Below are 18,542 nucleotides of genomic sequence, written 5' to 3' on the forward strand. Positions count from 1 at the left end.
TGCCCATTCTTTTTCAAACTTATTTTGAAGCAATAGTGAATGGACGTTCCAACAATAGGAGTAACTCCAGAATTCATTTAGCTTTCTTTTCCCTATCCCCTACCTGTGATGGACAAGGCCTTAATACAAGGTAGGTGGTTTCATTTACCCTAAAAAATGTGAGATCTTCATTTGTGAGGAAAACCATTCTACCTTCTAATGACATTTTAAATTACTTTTAAAAACACAGATCCAAATAGAATATTTTGACCTTAATTTGTAATACTTAACATAAATATCAAACTTAATATGAAGTTTTTAGGGCAGTTATAATCCACAATGAAGTACAGTCAGTATTTACCTGAGCTTGCATGTACCCAAGTAGAGGTTCTAACAATGCTATTTTCTTTTTGTATTGAAGAGTGTTTAATGCACAAAAATAATGCATCATGGTCTGATGTTGTTTTTTTCTGGAAGTGTAGACATCTTCTGTTACTTCATACTTTACCTTTGAATAAAAACATTAAAATATGTATTTAACTGTGTAATTATCTTTAATTAGCTTTAGTAGTGGCTATAGGGAAGAGCCTACCCAAGGAAAAAGGTATATCACCAGCAACTATTCATCTTTATTTTGTGAGATAGTAGAAATCCTATATTATGGCTAATTTTACTGTCTTACTACCAACCACTCCATCTTCAAATGCACATTTAAAGCAGAACTCTGCACATGGCTAAGAATGTTACAATAACTAAACTAGTGTGGTGGAGTCTGCCACACAGAGGAAAGGCAGACAGTGGTTTGCTATTAGCTCAGTCATTAGTCTTTGATCTTGGTCAGTTCACAGCATACTCTCTTCCAGTTCTCTCCTTGCTACTCCTCCTCTCTTGTACTTGTTTTCCTTCACTCACAATTAAAATATGTGTGCTCCTTTAAGTTCTTGAATTCAGACAAATATTTACTGAGCACTTATTATGTAATATACATCAGGCCATTCCCTCTTTTTGCTCTCCTTAGAATACCAAATCAAGTACTAAGAATATTCCAATACACCAAGGAGTCCCAAATTTTCATCTCTTGCCCTTCACTCTCCTAAGTGTCAGAAGAAGCACATTTCCACCTGGGGTCTTTATGTGTGTGTGTGTGCGCACGTGAACACGTGTGTGTAAATGTGCTGGACATGGACAAAACTGAATATAGTTATCTTCCCCACAAAGCCTGTTCCTCTGTTTCTTAGCTCTCTTAAGTATTCCAAAACCTACCCCATCATTCAAGAATCATAAGACTTCTTTTGGATTCCTCCTCCTACCTATAAATCTTGTCAATTCTACTTAAAAAATATCTTCCAAAAGTTTTCCTTCCTCCCCCCCTTTTAACAACTACCTTGGCTGAGGTTCTCCTAATGTCTTTACAAACTATTCTGGTACCTTTAGTCCTGCCCTTCACATTCCATTAGTATTTTTATCCTGTAACACTACTGTATGGTGTTACCTACTTATAATCCTTTAAATAGAATTCTTTTAAGCAGGCTGTCCACTCTAACTCAAGTTTTAAAGTCATAATATAGTAATCTGGCCCCTAATACATCCTATGGTCCAGACACACACCATTATCATAATAATTATTGCTAGAATTTAAGGATAACTTGCTACAAGCCAGGTACCCTGCATGTATTACCCCCATTTCATCATTACAACTACTGAGGTTTTTTTTGATAGAGAAATAAAGGCTTGAAATTAAATAACTGGAGTGTGACCTCAGGCAAATACATGGCAAAGCTTTGTCCTCAAGCAGTCTGACTCCAGAACCAGTGCTCCTAAGCTCTGCATTCTCTGGACTCTGCCATGTGCTTCTGCAAAGGCTATTTTTCTTCTAGGAATGCCTTCGCCCCAATCCCATGCCAGTGACCCTCACTCATTTTTTTTTAATTTTTATTTATTTATGATAGTCATACAGAGAGAGAGAGAGAGAGAGAGAGAGAGAGAGAGGCAGAGACATAGGCAGAGGGAGAAGCAGGCTCCATGCACCGGGAGCCCGACGGGGGATTCAATCCCGGGTCTCCAGGATCGTGCCCTGGGCCAAAGGCAGGCGCCAAACCGCTGCGCCACCCAGGGATCCCCCCCCTCACTCATTTTTAATGCAAACAGCATCTCCTAAAAAGTACAGCCTTTCCCAATTCCCCAGTGTTAACCGCTGTTCTTTCCTAGCATTTTGTTAAGACTTTTATTATTGTACTTAGTATTTATACATGTGTTCTCTTCATCATTTACTCTGGCATCTAGTCCAGCTGCATACCTTCACATAGGAAGCCTTCGATAAGTATGTATGGTTCAATCACTGAAGGTGGGAGTGGAGCCTATTCACACTATTGCCCCTGGTACATGACATATAGCAGATGCTCAAAATTTTTTCAAATAAAACAAAGTTGGTAAAACAATGTTTTTTAGGGGCGCCTGAGTGACTCAATGGTTGAGGGTCTGCCTTTGGCTCAAGGTGTGATCCTGGGGTCCTGGGATTGAGTCCCACATCAGGCTTGCTGCAAGGAGCCTGCTTCTCCTTCTGTCTATGTCTCTGCATCTCTGTGTTTCTCATGAATAAATAAATAAATTAAATCTTTAAAAAAATGTTTTTTTAAACTATCTGAAATAACAAAAACAACAAATTTATTCCTAGACCCTTTAACTACTTCTCTAAGGCAAGTAACAAAGTAATGTAGATCTCAAAATGTACATATTTTATCAATATTTGCACCACTAATTATCAGTGAAATTAGAAATGGAAAGCTCTCTGTACTGAACTCTGTGAGAAACTTTCCCTTTACTATGTCACAGTAGGTGTTGCATAGTAAATTGTACCCAGTTGTGGATTCCCACAAGTGATCCCTGTGTACCTACCAGCAGCTGCAGCCAAGGCCACAGACACCAGCAGAGACTACCTCACTCACAAACCCCTAATGGAGGTCTTGTTATCAAGCCTTGGATTAGGCACTGAGAAAGAAGTGACCTTTAAGGAGCATCTAGATGAACTTGTTAATATTTTGTTCTTTGTTCTTTGCTCAAATGCATTTCTCCTGAAATACAGTGAAATACATCGGGATATCACTCCCTGAAGAAGTATCAAAAACTATATATATATTCCCTGTAAATGAGGAGGTCCTCATAACAGAATTTCATTCAATTATGTATGCAACAATTCAACTTTCTAACCACTTTATCTCAAAAGACACTTCTGAATACATAGTCAAAAACAGAACACATGCAATGTTATCAAAACACAAAGCAAAAGGAAGCAATGTTATACAATGGGCATCAGTTATATTTTTGGAATAGTTCTGTCTATCAAATTTTGTCAGAAAAATATTTTATTCTATTCAAAGAGATTTATTAATTGATAATTATCAGAAAGGCTTTGAAACAACTAGAAGGAAAGAATAAACTAAAGGCAATGTAACAAAACATACAAAGTAACTGCAGGCTGCTATTTTTAAACAGGAAAAAACTAGTGAAAAAAAATCTAATGAAACAATTAATTTTGATACTGAAGGAGTAAGTATGTATCACACCTTGTCATTTTCTCTTTTTTTTGATAACCGGCTATATCTGTTAATTGCAGCATCATGGTCTGAAAAAAAAAATAACTATTAACAACAATACAACAGTACTTTGCACAACTTATAAATGCTTTAAATAGTATTCACAGGTACATATTCCAACAAATAAATGCTAAAGCAAGAATTCTCAAAATAAAATAAGAATTCTTTACCATACATATCACTCCAAATGTTCCCAGAGTCAAATTTCCCACCAAGGATCTTTCTACTTATTAAATTGGTAAAAAAAAAAAAAAATTCTAAGGAGACTCTACTCCGCTAAAAGTTTTTAAAAGTATTTTTTAGTACAAAAGTAGCAAACGCTCATTAAAGAAAATTTTTGAATATATAGGAAAACAAGGAAGGGAAAATATTGTATCAACTTCTAAAGTATTATTAAGACAGCAAACCACAAGATTTTAGTTTCCTTTTAAATTTTTCTTGTAGCCCAAAGAGTGCACCTTAAATAACAGCACTGTTTTACATAACGTTCACTCATTTTTAATTAGGTTCCTTTTTTTTTCAATTATTACATAGAATATAGCCACAGATTTGTATTCATAAAGAAATGCACCACTCTGAAAAATAACTGTAAAGTATTCAGAACTTACCATTACTAGCAATCTGAAACACTTCCTTTAATGTCAGTATTTCTGGAAAAATTTAGGAATAGTTTCAATTTAGCATATTTATGAAATATCTAAAATTTTGTTTAGAAAACAGTAACTGCCACTTAAGCTATAATTCAAATTCCAAATATTTCATACTTGAACATCCAAAGTGAGAAGGTTATTCTGTATTTCAGGTAGTCTGTGGAACATTCACTATCCTTAGCAACAGTTACATCACCAGATCTACTTGCCATAAATTAGTTATATGACAAAAAAATTTTAAAATAATTGCAAATTCTAAGACATGCAAATATTCTTAGTACGAGCATCCAGCTTATTAATTCATTTTTGATATTGACTTTAATGAGTTCAAATGATGAATCTGAGAAACAAAGAATTAACAAGACATGACATTCAGACTGAGAACTTGTTTCTTAACCTTAGAAATGACCATTATTAAGTATTACCATAAATATTAACTCCATCTCTAAAATACATTTGTCTTTATTCCATGCATGATTTAAATACTTTACCATCCACTGATACATTAGTTCAATGTTTTTATTCTATCTACATACTCTACAAGTCTTTATGACTGAGACTGTAAATTATGAGAAAGCAGAGCCAATTCTATAAAACTCTCATTTTATCACCTAATAATCCTAAATGGGGAAAAAAATCCACCACAAACTACTAAGTCATGGGCTGCCAGATGTGCCAGTACCCCTACCTCCTGCCACTGCAGCCCATAAGCACACCCCCTATGCCACTGTCAAAGGTCAGGCTTTGGTCATAACTCATTGGGCTCTCACAACTGCCTAATCTGTTTTCCTGGATATCAAATCCACTCTATTCCATCTTCCAAAAACAAAGGAATTAGGTCTACTTTTTAAGGGCCTCCACTGGCCTCCACTTTCTCTTTGCTTACAAATTCAAGTCCAACATCTTCAGCATGATCTATTTCTAGATTTGTCTCCTGTCACACCCCAACACATCAAGCCACACTGTTTTTCATCAACCACAAAATAAGACGTATATTTCTATAACCCATACCTTTGTGCTTTCTAGTCCCTCTAATAGAACAATGACTTTCTTCTCCTGGCAAATGCCTCTTCTTTGTTCAATGCTCATGTCACATCCTTGGCGATACCTTTCTGACACCCTCCTCTGAGGCCCCACGTTACCTAGTTCATTCCCTAATTATAAGAGATAGAATATCGTAATTATCTATTTTACCTATCTCCTTCTCTAGGCTTTCTCGAGAGAAGTGACACTGTATTCATATCAGTATTCTATATCTAGTTTAACATCTAGCAGGAGCTCCTATAAATATCCAGTGACACATTACAGTGGTACAAGCTGTATTCAGAAATGGTTAGGGTATACAGCAACATGCACTTTACAAGTATTGATCTGACAGCTAATGAAAGTAAACATAAACTTGACTTCATTACCTTTCAGATCTCTTTCTTTAAATTGGGTAATTGGGAACATCATGGCATCAGCAAGCTGCGTTGAAAGTACTGCATGACAAGAGCTAAGCTAGTAAAAGGAAGACCAAAAAGGGTGAATAAATAACTATACAGAAACATTTAGCCAGTGTTATGAAAATTAAAAATGTAATAAACAGATGTTGATACATTTTACATAAGCAAACACTCAAAATCATGTGATATACTACAAAATATTACATAGTAAAAAGAAATCTATTTAAAATTCTTAGGAAAGAGGTGCCTGTATAGCTCTGTGGTTGAGCATCTGCCTTTGGCTCACGTCGTGATCCCAGGGTCCTAGGACTGAGATCCTGGGATCAAGTCTCAAGTCAGGCACCCTGCAGGGAGCCTGCTTCTCCCTCTGCCTATGTCTCTGCCTCTCTCTGCATGTCTATGATGAATAGATAAATAAAATCTTTAAACAAAATAAAAATAATAAATAAAATTCTTAGGAAAAAACATAGGATAACCTAGGATTTGGCAATGGTTTCTTACATATGACACCAAAAGCACAAACAACAAAAGAAAATACAAATTGGATTTCATCAAAATTAAAAACTTTGTGCAAAGGATTAATCAAGAAAGTAAAAACACAACCTGCAGAAAGGGAGAAAATATTTGCTAATCACATATCTGATAAAGAACTTGGATCTAGAATAAAGAAGTCCTGGGTGCTTGGGTAGCTCAGTTGGTTAAATGTCTGTCTTAGGCGCAGGTCATGATCTCAAGGTCCTAGGACTGAGCCCCACATTGGGCTTCCTGCTCAGTGAGGAGTCTGCTTCTCCCTCTCCCTCTGCCCCTCCCCACCCTGCTTGTGCACTCTGTCTCTCAAATAAATAAATAGTCTTTCAAATAAAGAAGTCTTAAACTCAGTAATGAAAGATAAACCACCCAATTAAAAAAAATGGGCAAAGGTCTGAATCAAGTACTCCCCCTCACCCCTTAGCACAGTGCTGCCTTCTGGAGTTTCAGTTACCCAAGGTCAGACACAGTCTTGAGGCAGATGATCCTCCTTCTGACAGAGTGTCAGAAGTCCAACAGGAGCCTGACACTACATCACAGTGCCTCCGTCATTCCCCTCACTTCATCTCATCATGAAGGCCTTTTATCATCTCACATCATCACAAGAAGGAAAGTACAGCACAATATGACATTTTGAGAGAGAGACATCACATTCACAAAACTTTTATTACGGTATAATGTTACAATTCTATTTTATTAGTATTCTCTCATTCCATTAGTTTTACTGTGCCTAATTTGTAAATTAATCTTTATCACATGTATGTATATATAGGAAAACACAGAATATATATATAGGGTTCCATACTCTCCATGGTTTCAGGCAACCACTTGGGGGGGAGGTCAATGCATGGGAGCACAGGGGAGACTATCACAGACATTTCTTCAAAGATATATAAATGGCCAATAAGCATAGAAAAAGGTGCTCAACATCATTAGTCATCAAGAAAATGCACATTAAAAACTGCAATGTGCTACCACTTCATACCTCCTAAGATGGTTATAAAAATATAAATGAAAAAACAGTTAAGTGTTGGGGAGAATGTGGAGAAACTAGAACCCTACATTACTGCTGGGAATGTAAAAGCGTATAGAAGCTGTGGAAAAGTCTGGCAGTTCCTCAAAAAACTAAACATAAAATTACCATGTGACCCAGCAATCCCACTGATTATATACCCAAAAGAATTGAAAATTGGTGTTCAAAAAAAAAAACCTTGTACACAAATGCTCACTGTAGCACTACTAGCCAAAAGGTAGAAAACAACTCAAATATCCCTCAACTATGAATGGATAAATGAAAGGTGGTATATTCATACAATGGAATTTTATTCACCCAAATAAGGAATGAAACTGATTCATGCTACAACACAGATAAACCTTGAAAACATTATGCTCAGTAAAAAAAGACGGATACAAAATCCACAAATTACATAAGTCCATTTATATGAAATATCCAAAACATGTAAATCCATACAAGAAAGTAGATTTGTGGTTGCCAGGAGCTGAAGGGAGATGAAGTAGGGAGTGATTGCTTAATGGGCACAAGGTTTCCTTTGGGATGATGATGCAAATGTTCTGGAACATCAGTGGTGATGATCACACAATACTGTGAGTGTTTAAATGTAACCAAGGGTACATTTTATGTTATGTATATTTTACCGCAATAAAAATATTCCATCTCTTAGAAATACTTCTTTATATTGGTCTACTGTGACAATATTTTGCAACAATAAAGTTATTAGAATATTTCAAAAAATTATTTTCAGTTAGGAGACTAGAAAAGACCGAACTATCTAATGGTTCCTGTAAAAAGAGCTTTCATCGCACCAGCTAAGAATAGTTATGGACTCCCCAAACAGCTCTTACCACCCTTCTTCCTCCTAGCAATATTTTATCATTCAGTTTATTAATCCTTCCATCCTAGACAGCCAATATCAGCCCTTAGTTTCTCTAACTAGTCATCACAGCAAAGCATTAAAAAAAGACCTGGAACTTAGTTATATCTCATAGTTTAATTCTTCTCTCCTTGCCTACATCAAATAAAACAGTGAAAGGTTGAGTATGTCATAAACTGGGAGGAGAAAGAGTACATGTCTATGCTTATCCCTCCCAAAAATTTGTTTTAATCGACAAAATACTATTTTTATGAGACAGTCACTAAGATATGAGACAGACACTAATATGGAAGATCCTCCTTTAAACAGTAATCTTACAGAGATTTGCTCATGTAATCATAATAATACAAGTTCCCAATAAAAGCTAAACAACTTGAATAACTTAATTATAAGACCATTTACTCAAGCAAAATAAGCACTTACCTCATCTATAACTTTTGAAAACTGCTGTAAAGTGGAGCTCATAACTTCATCATCACCCCCCAATGGAAACCGCTGAAAAATGAGAAAGAGAGGACGTAAAGGTGCTGTATGTCTTTTGTAACTGATGTTATAATTTACATTTTTAAAAATAGCTGATCCTCAAACCAAACAGGAGTTAGAAAAATTGCATGAATATTAAAAAAATATGCATAAGTGGACCCATGTAGTACAAATCTGTGTTGTTCAAGGGTCAACTGAAACTTCAAATAACTTCCAAAATTTTGAATAAGCTCTAAAAATGTCATTTAATAAGAGTATAGTTTGCATAATTAATAAACATTAATTATAATGTTTGCTAAGCAACTAATTAATATCGTATATAGGGATGCACACCATAGTAGAAGTTTAAAGATTTGATGTTTAACTTTTTTTTTTTTAAGATTTTATTTATTTACTCAGGAGAGACAGAGACGGGGGGCGGGGGAGAGCACAGACACAGGAAGAGGGAGAAGCAGGCTCCATTCCATGCAGGGAGTCTGACATGGGACTCAAACCTGGGTCTCCAGGACCACACCCTGGGCTGAAGGCTGCGCTAAACCGCTGAGCCACCCGGGCTGCCCTGATGTTTGACTTTAATTCCTCCAATTACCATCTGTATAATTTTGAGTAAGCCTCAGTTTCTTCATTTGTAAAAAAGAAGCCAATGAAAAAACTTCTACTGAAGATTAAGTAATTAAAATTAGCAAAAAAATAAAAAATAAAAATAAAAAATAAATAAAATTAGCTACAATGGAATTTCAATAGCATATCAAAATTACTTTCTATAAATTCAAAAAAGCTTAGGATGCTTGATGAGAAATTCTATCTATACAGATACTGTATCACTGCATATTTTAAATTATGCTTTTAAAATTTTCATAAGTGATACCTGTTTTTCATATTCTTTTAAAAGTTTTGAAGTCAGGTGTGTTGCTGCACTTAATTCATTCTGTAGGGAAAAAAAAATCAGCATTCAAATTGACACAGTATTACTGAGTAAGAAACAGTTTTAGTTGAAGATAACATATATATCATACAACATGTTCTCTAAACCCCTCATTAAATCACTGGATAGGGAACTACCATTAAAGCACTTTAAAGGGAAACTCAAACCATGAAATAGATACCATCAAGGAATTCAGCAGTGTTCTAGGTGTACACTTTTTTCTTAGTTAATAAAAATTCAGCATCAAATATCATTAAAGCTTGAAAGCTAAAAGTAAACTGTACATAATCTTAGCAAAATCTTAAGAGATTCTACATTAATGACAAATTATTCCTCCCTCTAGATGCTAACTCTAGACCAATGCATTGAATAGCATACAACCAAGACAGCCCGGGTGGCTCAGTGGTTTAGCGCCTGCCTTTGGCCCAGGGTGTGATCCTGGAGACCCAGGATCAAGTCCTGTATCGGGCTCCCTGCATGGAGCCTGCTTCTCCCTCTACCCATGTCTCTGTCTCTCTGTGTGTCTCTCATGAATAAATAAATAAAATCTTAAAAAAAAAAAAAACAAAAAGGAATAACATACAACCAAAATATGGTTAGCCCAATCATAAAATACAGCAACATAGCCATATGAAGAAAATACTTTTTGAAGTTTTTTCAGTGATGAAAAATATATGTATTAGTATATTATATTATTATATTAGTGACAAATATAACATTTCTTTTACATAGTAATCTCTGTGGTCAGAAATCAAATCTTGAGAGACCAATCAAAAGGAAAAAAAAATTAAAAACTATCACAGCCACTTTAAAAAATTCATTTTAAAAAGACTATTTATTTAGAGAGAGAGTACACATTGAACACACATGGATGGGGGAGCAGCAGAGAGAATGAATCCCGAGCAGACTCCCAGCTGAGTGCAGAGCCAGATGCAGGGGCTTGATCTCATCATGACCCTGAGATGATAACCTGAGCCGAAAAATCAAGAGTTGGACACTTAAACTGACTTTGCCACCCAGGTACCCCTCACATCAACTTTTTAGTACATAATGAAAATGAGTCCAGAAAGGAGATAAAATGAGGAGGGGAAAAAAAAAAAAAAACCTGTATACTTAATTAATCCCAAAGAAAGCTTATCACAGAACCCAAGTTGCTGTTAAGGCTTATAATTAAGTCATATAAACATAGCCTCAAATCTTAAGCCTACTCAACAAAAAAATCTAGTCATCCCCTTCTTAAATCCATCTTCTAGTACCCAGAGTTACATCTAATTTTTATTATCTTCTCACTAAACATAAACGACTTTCAAATTCTTTATTCAAAAAGGGGGCAGTGTTCCGTAAGATTAAAAGCACAAGTAGGGAAAACACTGCTGACAATATGGGGTTTTCCATCAAATCTTAGGCAAAAATCACAATCAGTGAGCTTGAGTAAGAAAGCTTTTCCTGTGTTTGGGTGGAAAGGGGAAGATGCTTCAATCTTCATCTCTTTTGTAGAGCTACAAACTACACTCTATCAATTGGAATGTGAGCTATTACAAACTACTTAAAAGTTCATTCATACACTCAACAAATATTTATTACTATGAGCCCAGGATAGTGTAGGCACCAGTAACCAAGGCAGATGCTAGCTATATTGTCCTCATGGGCTTAAGGAGTCATTTTTAAAAAGCAGTCAGGCTTTAGGTTTTTACCTGTGCATCATAAATCCGATGCATAGCTTGATACAACTGGTTCATATAGTTGGAAATAGCTGTAGCATCTTCTTCAAATACACCCAGTAAAGACCTTGTCTGTATAAAATAAAAGCAATAGGTTTACATTAACCATTATATAAATCAAATAGAAAATTACTTTCTAAAGAAAGGAAAAATCCTAGGATACTGGAGCTCTAATAATTCTGAGTTTTAATCTATTTTCTCTCTTTTGATTGTAATGCCAAGATGTTGGGGTTCTTTGTTCTCAATTTCACTTCACTAAAATGGAGGGATTTTCCAACTACATCTCACGAAATTTATTTTTCTTTTAATTTGGCGGTGGGGTGGGGAGGGGGAGATGGAGCATGGAGAATCTTAAGCATGCTCCATCCCATGACACTGAGATCATGGCCTGAGACAAAATCAAGAGTTGGATGCTTGACTGAGTGAGCCACCCAGGTGCCCCCATCACATAAACTTTAGAAGGAACAACAAAGGTATATTTTTATGAATTAAAAAGCCTATAATTAAACTAAGATCAACAAAAACATCCACGGTTAAATTAACAGTATTCCTTATACAAATATTTTAAATGTCTTATTTCAGGATAACTCAATATTATTTTTTTCCATGGTCTCTTACAGCAGTGCCAAACCCCTTTTTACTCTAATCCAAATAATAACATAGTACCCAAAAAAAAAAAAAAAAAAAACATAGTACCCATCCCCAACATGGCCTAGTAAATGCTAAGTAGGATTTTATGAGTACAGAATTTGAGATTTTTTTTCTTCTTTATACTTACCTAAATTGTTATGTTGTTGTTTTTTTTTTTTAACACAATAAGCATTTCCTCTTAAGGGGGAAAATTTGTAAATAAATGTTAATACTATCAATAAAAAAGATCAGACATGAGAAAACTCAGCATATCAAGGCAAGATATACTCACCTTTTCACATCCCAAAGATAAAGAATTAAAATTTCAATAACTATTGAGATAACCGCATTTTAAAACCTAAAAGATGACCTTGTATTTTTATTCTAAAAATATTTCATTCTTAGAAGGTAGTTAAAAAAAAAAAGTCAACTTATTCCTTAGCTTCCTATTTTCAGAAAAGGAAGCTAAGTCAACACAGTTTAAAAAGGGTGGGGGAGGGGAGGCACAAAATCATTATGCCTGTGTATGAAGTCCATAGTGTCAGTCTTCTATTTCCCCATGCCCAAGATTTAGATCTGACAAAATCTTTTCATTCTTTAGCTCTGTGCCCCACTCCTATTCCCCACAGAGCTATTTTAGGTAGAAAAAGCAAGCCAAAAAATCTTGTTTGACTAGTGCCACTCTTAAGAAAAATCTGCCATTTCATTGTTTCCCCCAAATTAATATTCTAATTCAAGGAATTACACATTTATATAAAAACCTATCGTGGATTTAATTTAAAAAGACCTCCTTAGCGCCATAGGGTTAAAACCGGTTCTCTATTTAAAACTGGTATCTAAGGCAGCCCTGGTGGCTCAGCGGTTTAGGGCCACCTTCAGCCCAGGGCGTGATCCTGAGGACCCGGGATCAAGTCCCATTTCGGGCTCCCTGCATGGAGCCTGCTTCTCCCTCTGCCTGTGTCTCTGCCTCTCTCTCTCCTCTCTGTGCTTCTCATGAATAAATAAAATCTTCAAAAATAAATAAATAAATAAACAAACAAATAAATAAATAAATCTAGTATCTAGTTAGCACTCTATGAAAGTACATCAATATGGTCCCATTTCATTGAATCTCTGATGGCATCCACTGTGAGCTGCACCATTTTTTTAAAGATTTATTTGAGGGCAGCCCCAGTGGCGCAGCTAAGGTTTAGCGCCGCCTGTAGCCCAGGGTGTGATCCTGGAGACCCCAGATCGAGTCCCCCGTCAGGGTCCCTGCATGGAGCCTGCTTCTCTCTCTGCCTGTGTGTCTGCCTCTCTCTCTCTCTCTCTCTATGAATAAATAAATAAAATATTTTAAAAATATATGCATATTTATGAGTGGGAGGAGGGACAGAGGGAGAGAATCTTTAATCCACTTGAGTGTGGAGCCTGACTCAGAGTTTGATCCTATAACCCAGGAGATCACAACCTGAGCTGAAACTGAGTCAGATGCTTAACCAACCTGAGCCACCCAGGCACTCCCTGCACCATTTTTAAATACTTCTAAAACAAAACAATGCCAGCAATTAAGATATGATTTAGGTCTTGCAATTTTTACTTTATATTTGTGGAAATGGGCCTTTAGACAGAATTTTATATACAACTAATATGAACATAAAAGGAACACAAACAGCATAAATTTAATATACTCTTAACATTTCTTCAGAGTTCAATTCCTGTGAGTCACTTTTTGACAGAAGAATCATCAATATCCTTGTTTTCTCATCCAGTATTGTTCTGTGCCATGGGGGGTGACAAATGTTTCTTATAAGTGCTCCACTTTAGTCCCCAATATTTTCTTCCAAACCACCGATACCCACTCAACAAATGGTGATGGTGGTACCTGCTTCATTCCAGCAGGCGTCAAAGGAGTATTTTCAGACAACAAACAGGACTCAAGGTCATTCAAGTGGTTGTTAAACTGAGTTGGTCGAATGCTGAAAGGCTGCACTTGACCAGTCATACCACTAGGACAACCAACCATGAGTACACATTTGCAACCGAATCAAATCAAACATTATCAACTGTAAGGGGCACATATCTCACTATCAGACATGATAAAATGTGGAAAAAAAAAAAAAAGTATGTTTCATAATCTGAGAACATTCCATATTACATCAAAGAAGGAAGTCCTCAGCTGGAACTAGTTTCATCTTCATAGTTCTAGCATTGTTCAATTACTGATATTTATCTACACATAAAATCAATTATTTTTAAAAGATCGTATCTGTTCTTAACTAGAAAGTTTCATTTTGCTCCAGATCTCCAAAACAATACTTAAGTATGAACAAGACATCTAGCGTAGCCTTAAAGATTTTCTGTTTCAATAAATAACATAAGCTTTTGCAGAATGGGAGATAATTCTAAAGATGTTTATGTCCAATCAACTGGATTTGAACTTGCAAACTGCCATCTATTTTAATACCCAGTTACTATAAATCAAAACTAAAAATGGATAACCGCAACTTAGGATAGTCTTCCATGACCCCAGGCTCTACCTTTTTTACTCAGCACTGGCAGACCACTTCTGATTAGGATCTAATGATCTAAATAAAAACTTCTCTATACCAGGAACTTTAAAAGTTTTCATACGCTTTGCTACTCAACTTCCTGGACTCTATCCTAAATAAATATTCCAAATGAGGACAAAAATTTATGCCCCAAAGCATTAACCTCAGTCCTATATGTAAAAACAAAACTTATGAAAAACTTTAAGTCCAACAGTAGGACAGCTGTTAAGTCACATGAAAAAAAAGATGCAGCCTTTAAATTTTTTTATTCAGAATACATGAACATGCTTAACACTACAATGTTAAGTTAAAGCAGATTAAAAATTGTTATGCACAATATAACTTCAATTACATTAAAACATATAAAAGCAAATGAGGAAACACAAACACAGTTAACAGGGTTTGCTGCTGGGTGCAGGACAGGTAACTGTTTCCTGTACCTTCCAATTTTTCTTTCTTTCATGACTATGTCTTTTATAATCTTTTATAATAAAAATAAAAACATTCACTATAACAGCTGAGATTCCGAGAAGTTGAGTGACTTGTCCTAAAGTGAAGTGGCAGTGAAGACTAAAACCCTTATATCCTAAATCCCAGAATCCAGGGCTTTCCATCGTACCACAAGTTTTCCCTAAGTATTACTTCCAGGCATCTTCCCTTTTTTTTTTTAATTTAAAATATTTTATTTATTTATTCATGAGAGACACACAGAGAGAGGCAGAGGGATAAGTAGGCTACATGCAATAAGCCAGATGCAGGACTCAAATCCCGGCACTCCGGGATCTGCCCTGAGCCAAAGGCAGACACTCAACCACTGAACCACCCACCTGTCCCACGTCTTCCCTTTCTAAATCCCATTTATCCTAATTTTCCAAAGTACCTAGTTCAAGTTATCACTTAAAGAAACTGAAAGAGTATCAAGGCAGCTATTTCATTAAAAAATTACTATAAAACTGATACTAATATGGCACATACTTAATTAAAAAAAAAAGAATGCTCAATTTGTAAACTGTGTGAAAAGTTCAAGAAATTAGGTGAGTCACATTTTATCCTCCTCACAAGTCATGGCAAGGGCACCCATTGTGGCCTGCGTGTAAGATTTATGGGCTATAAAAACCAGGCCAGGTAAGAAAAGGTACAGCAACCTGTTGAGCCTTACATAATAAAAGTAAGATGACAAAGTGCACCTGACCAACACGTACCACAAAACCTTTACAAAACATCTGAAACAAATACATCTCCTAACTTTATACTTCAGATATCAATAAGAATTTGAACTAGCAAAAAAAAAAAAAAAAGAATTTGAACTAGCTATTCTGGCAGTCAAGATAAAGCAAGATGCGGGTTTCTCTCTGTCAGTTCAGGCTGATAAGAGTACATTACCAGCAAACAACTGGCCTGTGAAGATAACCTTCGGCATGGGGGGAAAAAAAAATCAATTCCACAATCAGAGCCCGACTTCCACTTGGCAATTAAAATTGGCACAAAGTCACAGCAGACGTGTCACACAGGCCAGGGGGGCCTAGCCCCTTCTTCCTCATCTTTTGGGGCCATATTAAACCGTCAGGACACGCGTGAAATGTATGCAATGGTAGTTGTGAATGCACACCATTTCAGAGCGGGCCAACCAGCAACCTGGTCCTAAATCGCTTAAATCACTTGTGTAGGTAGGAGACGGGCTTTGAGGATGAGGTCTCCCAACGCAAGTTACAGCGCCCTACCAACACGTAATTTTAAACGTAATTCATTTCGTTCTTCGATTATCGACACACGTTAACAAATCGCTAGGTTTGCCTGGACCGTCTCGGGGCTCCAGCGACCGCCTTAGCATTACCCCTCCCACCCCCCTCCCGAGCACAAAACACGGGGCTTTTATTTTGATGAGTTTATTAAGGGCCAAGTCTGCACCGCTCCGCGCAGCAGTTGGTCGTGCCGCCGCGAAGGCGCCGTCCGCCACCAGCCGCGCACAGCTCGAGCGACAGCGGCCACAGCCGCGGCCACGACGCGGGACACAGTCCGCGGGGAGGCTCCGAGGCACAGGACGGGCTTCGCCGAGGACTCTCCCCGCGGGTAAATCAGCAGCGTTCCTGCAACTCCTGAAGGAACACTACCCATTTCCTTCCCTAAGGGCTTGCTCAGGGGTCGTGGAATAGTCTACGGGGGGTGAGGGGGTGGGGTGTGGGGGTGCTGTTTTATTTTTCTATTTTTTTCCTCCTTCTGCATTTCCTCCGAAGAGATCCCAGGATCGGAATTTGCGACCTTAGATGACGGCGATGAAAACGCACCTTTCGTCAAATACAAGGGAGCCCCCGCGAACGTACGTGACCGCCGGGCCCACGAGCGCCGGCGGCGGAGCTTCGGCCGCCGCCCGCCGACGTCCCAGACCTCGCGGGTGGCTCTCTCGGCCCAGAGGCGCAGGCCCACGCGGGCCTCGGGCTGGCGGCCGGGCCGCGGCGACCCGGGGCGCGGCCCGCGACGGGCGGGGACACTGGACGGCGGCGCCCACCTGGGCCGGGGCGGGCACCTGCGGCCGCCGCGGCGCCAGGCCTGGGGTCGGCCCGCCCTGCTCTTTCCCTCGCCTCCCGCCGCCGCCCGCGCCTCACCTGCGGGCTGTCCTCCAGCGTCTCCTCGATGGGCAGCTTGTCGATTCCCGGCATCGTGGCGGAGGGAGGGCGGCGGCAGGAGACACGGCAGCCGCCCACAGCTCGCCGCGCCCGCCCGCCTGCAGCAGCTGACCCCGACCCGCCCTCTCTCGCAGGCGCGGCCGCCGTCGCCGCCCGCGCCGCTCTCGCCAGGCGCCGAGCGGCCGCGCGGGAAATCCCGCCCCCTCGGCCGCCCTGCCCCGCCTCCCAGCGCGCCCATTGGCTCGCAGCGACGCCCGTCAGCGCGGCGGGGCTAGCCCGGAGGTTCCTTCGCGGCTCTGGGTGCTGTGGTGAGCGGCGGGCTCGGGGGTGGCGCTGCTTGCTCGCTGCGACCGTCCGCCCTGCGCGCGCCTGTTGGTGGAAATTGTGGGGGACCGTCCCTCGCCTTTCAGCGAACCAGAGCCTCGTCTGAGGACCACCACCCCGGGGAGTTTGGGGTGTCTTTACTCCTCCTGCAACATTTCATCAGAGACCACGGAAGAGGCCCTACTGCCGGGGGCCTTTCTTGCTCCAATTATAACCTTCGCAACCCTGCCCGCAGCATCCAGTCTGCTCCCCACCCCCACCCCCACCCTCCCGGCGACTCGGTGCTGGCCAGCTCAGCCGGCTGTGGGATCCCAAGCTGGGTCACTAGCAGGCTTCCCCGTAAATTTATGGACGGTAGACTCGCAGTTATATTTCTGGGCACTTGGATATCAGTATATTCAGTTAAAAACATGGGACTTTATTATCAATTCATCGATTCTTACCTGGCCTGGAAGGGCTATAGTGCCTCAATTCAGACTTCAGTAGTTGTTACAAATCACAAACAAAAACATCTTTTATTTTTTTATTTTTAAATCGATTTTTTTTTATTTTATTCATCCATTCATGAAAGACACACAGAGACAGAGAGAGAGAGAGAGAGAGAGAGAGGCAGATTGGCAGAGACACAGGCAGAGGGAGAAGCAGGCCCCATCCTGGGTCCCCAGGATCACGCCCTGGGCCAAAGGCAGGCGCTAAAGCGCTGAGCCACCCGGGCTGCCCAGAAAACATCTTTAAAAGTTTAGCACACACTGGTTAATTATGTGGGTAACTGATAGGCATATCTGTTAGATCAAAAAGTTGTGGAAGAAGTTTTCAAGAGCTTCTTCAGCCTCTAATTTTACAGTAAAGAAGAGTGAAGCTCTGATTCCAAAACCTGGTCTGGGTTAGAATTCCTGGTTCTTTGTCCTCCTTCCCCAACCTCACATGTATTTCTCTATAGAGTCACAAAAAGTTTTCATCAGTATGCAAAGAAAATGGCAAAATCATAAGTGTCTTGTAAAATTCTAGCCGTTAGGAACACCTGGCTGGCTCTGTTCCTAAAGCATGCAATTCCCAATATCCAGGCTGTGGGTTTGAGTCCCACATTGGGTGTAGAGATTAAAAAAAAAAAAATCCAAAATCTTCAAAATAAATAAAACTCTAGCCATTAATCCAATCAATCCATTCCATAAGAAATGCTGAGTAAAGGGACGCCTGGGTGGCTCAGCGGCTGAGCG

The 18,542-nt window shown here is 39.0% G+C and overlaps 1 protein-coding gene across 1 annotated transcript in view; it reads right to left on the reverse strand.

Annotated features, from left to right (window-relative positions):
- Positions 1 to 17,369, reverse strand: part of APPL1 (adaptor protein, phosphotyrosine interacting with PH domain and leucine zipper 1) — a 40,411-nt gene extending 23,042 nt beyond the window's left edge. Inside the window, exons 1-8 of the mRNA XM_055343838.1 lie at positions 16,981 to 17,369; positions 11,190 to 11,288; positions 9,439 to 9,498; positions 8,511 to 8,582; positions 5,635 to 5,722; positions 4,181 to 4,222; positions 3,543 to 3,601; positions 341 to 487 (exon numbers count right to left, since the gene is read on the reverse strand). Of these exons, the coding sequence (XP_055199813.1) occupies positions 341 to 487; positions 3,543 to 3,601; positions 4,181 to 4,222; positions 5,635 to 5,722; positions 8,511 to 8,582; positions 9,439 to 9,498; positions 11,190 to 11,288; positions 16,981 to 17,034 (621 nt within the window). The 5' untranslated portion in view covers positions 17,035 to 17,369. The remainder of the gene's footprint in view (positions 1 to 340; positions 488 to 3,542; positions 3,602 to 4,180; positions 4,223 to 5,634; positions 5,723 to 8,510; positions 8,583 to 9,438; positions 9,499 to 11,189; positions 11,289 to 16,980) is intronic.
- Between the last annotated feature and the right edge of the window lie 1,173 nt (positions 17,370 to 18,542).

Source organism: Nyctereutes procyonoides, unplaced genomic scaffold (assembly GCF_905146905.1).
Source record: "Nyctereutes procyonoides isolate TBG_1078 unplaced genomic scaffold, NYPRO_anot_genome, whole genome shotgun sequence".
NCBI classification, from domain to species: Eukaryota; Metazoa; Chordata; class Mammalia; order Carnivora; family Canidae; genus Nyctereutes; species Nyctereutes procyonoides.